Source organism: Hemicordylus capensis, chromosome 1 (genome assembly GCF_027244095.1).
Source record: "Hemicordylus capensis ecotype Gifberg chromosome 1, rHemCap1.1.pri, whole genome shotgun sequence".
NCBI lineage: Eukaryota > Metazoa > Chordata > Lepidosauria > Squamata > Cordylidae > Hemicordylus > Hemicordylus capensis.
Window position 1 is genome coordinate 170,074,282 of NC_069657.1, and position 9,929 is coordinate 170,084,210.

A 9,929-nucleotide genomic window follows, 5' to 3' on the forward strand; every position below is an offset into this window, starting at 1 on the left:
TCATGAGCTCAGTAACATCCTTTTGCAATTGCTTTTATTTTATACACATACCGGTAAATTTTAATAACACCAATATGCGCAGGCCCACCAAAGAAACCCCCACCATATGTATTACCATCATGCTCCAAGCCAGGGGCGTAACAAGGCTGGAGTGGGCCCAGAGACAAAATTTTTAAATGGGCCCATCGCTGATACACACACTTCACAATATATAGTGCACTCACACTCACATCCCCATTATGCCAGCTTCTCTAGAAAACTCCACTCCCTCGCCCTCGCTTTAACCCCGTCCCTCCACCCTCCCATGGGGAAGAGCGCTCCCGGCTCAGAGTTGCTTCTGCAGACAATGACTTTGCTGCATGCATGCTGCCTTTGCTCTAAACTTGGGGTTGGCTTTTCCACGGCACCAAAGCTCTGCGGGTGTTGGGGAGTCATGTGACTTGCCTCTGGGGGGCCCCTCGAGGCATGGGGGCCCCCAGGCAGCCGCCTCCCCTTGCCTAATGGTAGTTACGCCCCTGCTCCAAGCAGCTTCTCCTTTCCAACATGCTATGGAGAACAAAGGAACTCTCCGTCTGAAAAGAGAGGGAGGGGTCTGAAGAAAGTATTAAAGAAGAAAGAATGATTGTCTTTTGCTAAAATCATGTTGTCTCTGTGTTCTGTTTCCAAGCTCAAACAGCTGTTTGTTGCCCTTGTGTTGCAAACAGTCTAAATTCTTGCTGCTGCTGTCCCGTTGTAACCGAGCCAAAAGATAACACTGTTCTTGCTGCAAAAGGTTTCTCCGAACAGAAGGCTGCTTTTGTTTTCTTTTTCTTTCCCCCCCTCTCTCTTCAACTGCTTGCAGTTGGAGAAGAGGAAAGAAAATGGAGTTTGAAGGAATGCATATGTTGAAGAATTGCAAAGAAAAGACTAGAAGGAGACGTGAAAGGATTTTGGTTGGAAATTGTTAACAAACAAACAAAAATTAATTGAGAAGCACCAGTAAGTCGTAAGTTGTGATGTGGAAAGGTAATATGGAATTACAGATTGTTTCATAGATGACTGTGATAAGTTTGTTCTGTTTGAGCTACTTTCTTAATTGAGTTTATGGCTAACATATTTAAAATGTTATAAAATTCTTTATGACTCATGAAATTTCTTTTGTTTAGTCCTTTGTTCTGTGAAATACACAAGACAAGCCTCTGTGTGTGTGTGTGTGCATGTTTCTGAGCGGGAGCCCAAAGCTCTGGTTCTGTGTAGGAATTCAACCCCACATCAATCTTATAACTCATCTCTGTGAAGATGAGGTTCTGTTGTATTTGTGAATGTATTTATTCTAGTGACATGTCTTTTTCCGTAAACTGTTCCAGACCAAACTTGCTCTGACACTGAATTCCAAAATTAGCAGTTATTATATTAATTGAACATAAAATTGGTCATGGCCTGAGCAACAGGGGGAACTTTCAGCGGTCAGCTGGCCAACTGAGGTGCTGAATCTTCCCACCTCTGCAAAAGTGCTGCTTATGGCTGGCTAAATGCATTAGGCATAAGAGCAAGCTCTATTTCATTCATTCTTATATCAAGTTGATTGTGATATTTCTGCCACTACTGAGTATCATAAGCCTTTATATGTTATGTTTACTGATTTCCTTGAGATGGTCTCTTACCTATTTTCTGTGAGCTCAAAACTTTAAACCGGAAGTTTCCCTTTCAAATTCTTTCTCACAAATGAAAGCTGATCTCTGATGAACAATGACAACTCCGCCCATTTCTAGATGGGAGGGGGAAAGAGGTTCTCTGTAAAGCAGTTTGTGTTCCAGCCAGTTAATTGTGGGTGAGAAGGAAAAATGGATTTTAAGATAAATTAGTCTAATTGTATTACTGTCATGTTTTTGCAAAATCTATGCAATATTTCTGCTAGCTGAATTTGATGTAAACTGAGAGCTAATAATCAAATGGTCTAAGGTTTAAATTTTAAATTCGTCTCATCCACTAGCCCTGCTTTGCCTTCACAGTAGCTGAATCTTAAAATTCCAGATGCCAGACATGAGATTTGATGAAAGGAATTTTGTTTTGCCACTCCTGCAAGTGGAAGGGAGTTCCAAAGTACCGATTTGCATCTTACCTAGAAGACTTCCCAGTTTGAAAGGATCAAGCTTTGTGTGTTACTGTGAAACCCGTACCCTGTTTTCACAGCTCCTGATGAGAGACTTGACTTTATTATCACAGGTTTCACCCCTCTGCAAGATTATGGACAATTTTTCTGATAACACCTTTTACTAAAGAGGCCTGTAAAAAGGGACACAAGACATTAGGCCTTGTCCAGAAGTCTCAATCCTATTTCAACAAGGTATAGTATTTTGCCTGGGGGCATGGACTGTTTCTTTCTTATATAGGTTTTTCCCAGAAGATATTGTTACCCTACAAAGATGTCAAACCCCAAACCCTTACTCATTGGTCATTTGCTAAGTTATGAGGCTAAAGATGGAGAGCTGGAACACCACAACTATCTACACGTGACCTAGATGAAGATCCCAAAGCCAGATGTTACTGACGAATCACCCCTTTATGGAGAAGGAAGCCAGATATACTGGATGGAGATTGATTGCCCTGATAAAGGCCTGTAAGTATAATTGTCAGCCAACGTGGTGCAGTGGTTAGAGTGCTGGACTAGGACTGGGGAAACCCAAGTCCAAACCCTCATTCAGCCATGACACTTGCTGGGCGATACAGAGCCTGCCACTCAAATGATTTGGCCTGCCTCACAGGGTTGCTGTAAGGAGGAAGAACAGGATACAGAAGAGAATGTGGGATGCCACATGGAAACTGGACTTTGTTAGCAATGACTATGCTTGACCTGAAAGGCTTTAATGCCTCCTCAACACCCCAAACTCACAAGGGGGGTGAAAAATGTGAATGCCTTTTTCTTTTTGACTTTATTGTTTTGCTTTTGTCCAGGATTGCTGTTTTGTTCTCGTGATCAGAAACCAGCCTACAACACAAGCCACCAAGCCTAAATGAGGACATCATCCCCTGTTCTGATCTTCGGGGAAAGAGGGGCCCATGGCAAGCAGGGAAAAAAAAATATAAATTGGGGAGGGGGGGATGCCAAAAGACCACATTGAAAATAGCCTCAGGTTTTATCCATCCTTTGTATTATTTGCCTTGAAAACCTGACTTTTCCTTTTGTGCTGATGGTTGGCACCCAGAGACTTAGTCTCAGGACGCTGTCCCTACATGGGGGGAGGGAACTGGCAACTCAATTGCCTGTCTTTCTCTCAAGGAAACAGGTTTGCAACCAACAGTGCCTTGAATTGTCTTTCCGAGAAGGATTGGTCTTCTCCAAACCGAAGGAATACCTGGATCCATCGCCAGAACGTGATCCCAAGGGAGTCTCCAGAGGACATCAACACTGACCCAGGAAAACTAACCATCAGCAGCAGCAGCTACCAGAGGGCAGTCCCTATCTGCATTTCCAATCCAACCCAATGGTGACAGAACGTCCATCTGTTACCCTGTCCTGTGTTCGAAGAAGAGGGCTTAATGCAAAGTTCATCTTCCTGCTCCTAAGTGCTGTAGGAGAGGGATAGACAACAAATGCCTGAAGACTGCCACTTTTCTCTGGAGTCATACATGTAACAGCATTTCCCCAAGCTGTAAAGCCCTGGAACCATCCTACCTGGGTAAGATATCTTGCCAAGGACACTATTTCAGATTGCCCACAAGGGAGGGAGTCAAGTCTCCCAAACACATGAACATTCGAGCTTGTCTATGGACACTAGCCAAACAAGCCAAAACAACACGGATCAGAGAACATCCAGGATAGCCAAAATCCTGCAACGTTGTACAAGAGCATTTGGTTCTCAACTGAAGGACTAAAATATATTTTTTTTACCAAGGACTTTTAGATTTTGAATTCTAAAGCTCTCCATGGCTTCCTTTTTGGCCATGACAGACGCTAGAGGACACTAAGCGGGGTGGGAGTTTATGATTTACATCACTTTCTTATATTTCTTTCTTGTAGTGACTATGTGCTGTCATTATGTTGAAAACCTTGCTATCTCCTGTGCTGTAAGGACATGGACCTCACATGCTTGTTCTCCAGTTATTTCCTTACTTACATACTGTGCCAATCAATCTCATTGTTTCACCCAGAGCATTTACCTGCAAGTCTGCACCTATCCCCAAGTTACTGGTTCCTTTGTGATCTAAGACATTAAGCTAGCCCAAGCTTTACTTGCTAATTTTATAGACACTTGTATTTAATCAGTGTGATTGTACATGACTTGTCATTGCTATCGCTTTCCACAAGCTGATAATCCATTAATCACCAGAAGCACCTGGTCCCACAATGCAAGACTGTTATTGATATTTTATTTGGGATAAAGATGGGTTAAAACAATGTTGCTTTCTATAAGTTATATGATCTTTATAGGTACAACTTGCTGCTATATGTAAAACTTTTTATCTATATCAAATCATGCCAGATATGTATGGTTAAGGATATGTGTGTGATTTATGGAATTATACTAATTATGTTTGTAGCTCTAGGATGTTGTATGCAATGTATCTAGTTTTATTGCCATATGTACAGCCCATTTAGCACATACCATTTCTGTAAAATCTATGCTTAATGCATCACAAATGCTTAAGGCATACCAAAACCACATATGTCCCAAATCCTTTAGCTACACAAAACACAGAACTATATTTCCAAGATTAGGAGTTTATGTGTTAGAAAGAGCTATTATTAATACTTCCAGACAGTTAGAACTTTCATTTAACTAATATGGAGAGCCTATTGATTTATGGGCAAAGAAGATAATTCTAGTTATAGCATGTATTTTTCTTTTTATTGGTAATCACATGTTGCTGCTTATAATGCATTCTAGCTTTAATCAAAATGTTTATGAGAACCTTTAAACCTTGCCATAATGTAAGACCCATATATACAGCTGTACCTTTACAAGCCCATATATCCTGAAGATTCAGGATGATCCAATTTTTTCAGGGGGGAATTATTTATTTATTTATTTATTTGATTTATATACCGCCCTTCCGAAATGGCTCAGGGCGGTTTACAATTAAAACAGAAAACATTAAAAACAATTAAAACAGAGATACAGAGAATTGATGTGTTTAGAAAACCAAAGAAACTCCATGTTTGCCCAGAATACCACATTTAAAGTAACCCCAGCCCAGCTCAGGGACATCACGGCCTCTCATGATCAACGTCGTTATCTCTCTCCACTAAATTGTATCTAAGAAACTTGGTTCTCACAGTATTCTCACTGTTCTTTGCTGACAGTTTAGAAAACAGGATGTAACCAAATAAGGAGTAATTACCAGATGAACAATGAATCATTCGCATGCATACTAGATACTTAGTCCACCATTTTATTGCCACGTATACTATGTCTAGGGTGTCAGCATCATTCAGATTGTCTGTATAAATGTAAGATGCACCTATAACCAATTTGTATTCAATGCTGAGCCGTAGCCCATTGAATACCTTGCTAAACTGCAGTAGCAATAAACGCCTCAAAAGAGATTCCCACTGAGTCTGTTTGATTGGCTAAAGGCGGACTCAGGGACAAACCAAATTCACATCAGCGGGGGACTGTTTTTTTTAAAAAAGATCCAATACATTTTAAAATATTGTACCAAACTGCTTTGTCAGATGAGTTGTCCAAGAAGTCATTCACATCATATCCGATTGCAAAGCTCTGATCTTTACGAATAGCTGAAAGATTTAAAAAAAAAGTTCAGTGGAAAAGTATGAAAGAGCAGACATTAGCTGATTTACATCCAGTCTCATTCTGCAGTTCATTTCCTGTGACTCCTGCCTCTGTTGAAATCAGTAACACCGACTGTACTTTGCTGGTAGAGGCCAAATGGCCACAGTGCTGCTTTTATTACACCGTATTTATTTTGTTTCTCCAAGTCCCGCATCTAAATGTTTTAGATTTTTTACACCGCCTAGAGATATGCATATCAGGCAGTATAAAAATATGATAGATAGATAGATAGATAGATAGATAGATAGATAGATAGATAGATAGATAGACAGATAGATAGATAGATAGATAAAGTCACAGGACCACAGTTCCTTAGAGCAGAGGGCACTTACCACTGAAAATGGAAGCCACTGTTGCAAATCGATTTTCTCTCCGAGAAGAACATTCATTGAAATTTAAACCAAAAAGCAAAACTTTCATATTCCTTGTGACATGCTGTAACCAAAAGCAAACAAGCAAGCCCATATTAAGCTATATGAATGGTATTAATGGACAAAGCTTTGCTTAACCCTCCCACCTGTTAGGTTAGATGTAAAGAATAGAAAACTAGAAAATGGAGGTAAAGTGACCCGATGCCAAAGCAGGACAGTACAGCTTCCTAGCTGTATAGAAGACGGGACTCTAGGACAGGAGGGTTTGTCATTCAGATGTGAAATAAAGATGTTCACAGGCAGTAGGGCAACGCCCTTCGGTGACACCATTTATGTAAGAGAAGCTGTATTTGAGTAAGAGAGAGCCCAGAGAAAGCTATAAAGTTACTCTGTACTCAGGGCTGGCATCAGCATACATAGTATTGTTTTACTGTTTAAAAAACAAGCACATCTTTTTAAAGAGGCTTTTTAATGTTTACAAAAAAAAGGTAATTTTAGATGTGGTTTTAGCCTGCTCTTTTAACCAGTTCATTGATCTTTTATTTTACATTGTAACTATTTTATTAATGTTGTGAACCAACCTGAGCAGTAGTGTACTGGAGGGGCGGGGTATTTAAAATAAATAAATAAATAATTGGGCAAATATGAGGGGCCCAGCACCCCACTTATATGGCCACCACGGTGCCTTTAATTTCTCCCCTGCTCCTTGCTTTGGATGGAATGCCGATGTGGCTGGAGCAGCTATTTTAATTATCCCACAATACTCCCAATGTTGCACTAGAGTATATCTATTGGAAGCATTCTGGGTGGCTCCTAGCTGTCATGAGAATTAAGGGGAAGGCAGCCATTATAGGCTAAGACTACTATATTGCGTTACAGGAAGAGACAAGTTCAACAAGAAGTACAGGCAGGAGGCAGGAAGGGACTCTGCCTCCAATTAGGATCACACTAGCAAATGCTAGTGCCACCTACTGGCTGGACATATAATAACAACATTTCCACACACAAGCTGTTCAGTAGGGATGTGCATGGACCGGGTTAAGGGGGAGTTAAGGGGAAGGAGGTAGGCTGCCCTAAGGGCAGCAAGGAGGTATGCTGCTACCCCGCACCAGCGGTTTTCACAACAGCGCCGGTCACTCCTTAAAGGTAACACCACCCCCCACCCGCACTGCCGCCGAACTCACCTGGACCCGGTCCATGCACATCCCTACTGAACAGCTTGTGTGTGGAAATGTTGTTATTATATGTCCAGCCAGTAGGTGGCCCTAGCATTTGCTAGTGTGATCCTAATTGGAGGCAGAGTCCCTTCCTGTCTCCTGCCTGTACTTCTTGTTGAATTTGTCTCTTCCTGTAACGCAATAAAATAGTCGTAGCCTATAATGGCTGCCTTCCCCTTAACTCTGCAAGGAGGTAGGCTGCCACCCCACACCAGCAGTTTTCACAACAGCACCAGCGAGGGACTTGCGGTGGGGGGAAGTGTGTGGCAAAGGGCAGTTTGTGCACATCCCTGCTGTTCAATGCTGAGAGGCGTGCTGCTGTTGCTCTCTACGCACTGCTACATCCTGCCCAGTAAGCTCACCAGGATCTATCCATGGTATTAAGAGGAGCACAGCCAACTACTCCCTTACAACCTGCTAACCTACCAGTGTGCCATATAACAGCTCAAAACAACAGTTACCCCCACCACCACCACCAAGGAGACTTTGCCTGAAGCCCCTCAAACACAGAGCCAGCCCTGCCCCGGACAATTACCTGCAATTCATTCACCGCCTCTTGGAAACCTGTTTCACTCTTGCAATTGTACTGTATGTTGAGAGAGAGAAAATCTAGAGAGTCCTAGAAACAAAGCAGAGTATTATCACACCGAGAAAGCTGCATGTAGATATTTGCAATAATTTGTTCAGCTACGGTATTTACCTGAATCCAAGACTTGGTTTTCCCCAAGTTCTTGGATGTTAGAAATCAGAGGGGCATCTTAAATTCAGAGCCCTCTTCTTTTCGGGTAAATATAGGTATTAACCTGTATCTATTATCTAATTTTTTAAGGGGCTCATCTTAAATTCAGAGTCAGCTTGTATTCAGGTGAATACAGGTAGGTACTCATCTGGTAACAGGAACTAGGAGATTCCATTGACCTGCTGTGCAACGCAGTGCCAGGGATTCCAATCCACCGGGGCTGCTGCACTCATGAAAGCCAGCCCCGCTGACAGTGTTGTGCAAGAGCTCAGTTGCACAACTACTTAAAACAGCATGTGGGCACATGTACAGCACAATTTCCATTGGAAACAACTGTCCCTTATGCTACTGTACTTGAAACATATTGTACTGTTGATCTATATGTTATGTAATCTCCTCTGTCAACAGGAAGGCCTCATTCTGATTCAGGGAGACTACACCTCTACAAGTCATGACCTATTAAATGAATCACAGCCCACCAACCTGCTAGGTGCTTGATTGACATTCCACATTTCTCCAAGGAACAGACTGACAGGCCTTGGCAGACAAAAACAGCTGCCAAGCTACTTGCGGGTTGAAGTTTTTCCTGGTAGGTCATAGTTAATGTAGGCCTGGGTTACAAAAGGGTTGGGCATGGGCATGTGAAGGAATATGGTCATTCAGGAAGTAACCAGACCCCAAACCTGGTCTTCAGGCAACAACCAGAACTTTGAATTATTCCTAGAAACAGATCAGCAATCAGTATTTCCTTCCTGGCATGCCATATACCTTATGAAGTCCCCTAATGGCACAGCGGGGAAACAACCTGTCTAGAGAGCAGGAGGCTGTTGGTTCGAATCCCTGCTGGTGTGTTTCCCAGAATATGCGAAACTCCTATATCAGGCAGCAGTGATATAGCAATAGCAATAGCACTTACATTTATATACCGCTCTATAGCCGGAGCTCTATAGAGCGGTATATAGGAAGGTGCTGAAAGGCATCATCTCATACTGTGCGGGAGAAGGCAATGGTAAATCCCTCCTGTATTCTACCAAGAAAGCCACATGGCTCTCTGGTCACCAGGAGTCAACACTGACTCGACAGCACAATCTTTCCTTTCCTTTATATACCTTATAGCCTGCCCTAGTTATTAATTAATTAATTAACCTATTTCACACCTCCCAAAATGTAAGTCTCTGGGCCGTTTACAACAAAACAATAAAAACAAATAAAAATGGTAAAACATTACAATGATTTAAAATTTAACAGCTTTAAAACTATTAAAAACCATCAAACAATAAAAACAGTATCTAATTAAAAGCCTGGGTGAACAAATGTGTCTTGACTGCCTTTTTAAAAATTGTAAGAGATGGGGAGACTCTTATTTCAGCAGGGAGTGTGTTCCAAAGCCTCGGGGCAGCAACAGAGAAGGCTCTTCCCAGAGTAGCCACCGGATCAGCCGGTGACAACTGCAGATGAACCTCTCCCAATGATCTGAAAGGGGGGGTGGGGGCTCATAGCAAATAAAATGTTCTCTTAAGTTAATAACCTGGCAACTGTATTTCATAGGATGTTATTTGAATAAAACATTTTATTTTAATAGGATGCGATTATCCTATTAAAATCTTAATGGTATCTGTAGTAAGAAAGTAGCAGGGAAACAAAATGCATTACCAAAATTGAACCCAAGAAAGATCCTGGTGGCATCAGCCCACTGTCATCAACATCTAGTGAAATGGACACTTTCCCACCTGAAATTCAGATTAAAACACATGATCTATAGGAATTATTTATTGTGGTGGTTAGAAAGAAGAGAAGAGAAGACTTCCCATGGAAACCAAATTGTTCG

At 41.8% G+C, this 9,929-nt stretch overlaps 1 protein-coding gene across 6 annotated transcripts in view; it reads right to left on the reverse strand.

Moving 5' to 3' along the window:
* The window catches only part of LCT (lactase), a 34,226-nt gene extending 27,207 nt beyond the window's left edge, over window positions 1-7,019 (reverse strand). For all 6 annotated transcript variants that reach the window (XR_008309086.1, XM_053258023.1, XM_053257974.1 and 3 more), the window contains exons 1-3: window positions 6,727-7,019; window positions 6,107-6,209; window positions 5,641-5,719 (exon numbers count right to left, since the gene is read on the reverse strand). Coding sequence is in view for 5 of the 6 variants with exons in the window: in XM_053258023.1 (XP_053113998.1) it covers window positions 5,641-5,719; window positions 6,107-6,194 (167 nt within the window). In the remaining variant the exon portion in view is untranslated. The remainder of the gene's footprint in view (window positions 1-5,640; window positions 5,720-6,106; window positions 6,210-6,726) is intronic.
* Between the last annotated feature and the right edge of the window lie 2,910 nt (window positions 7,020-9,929).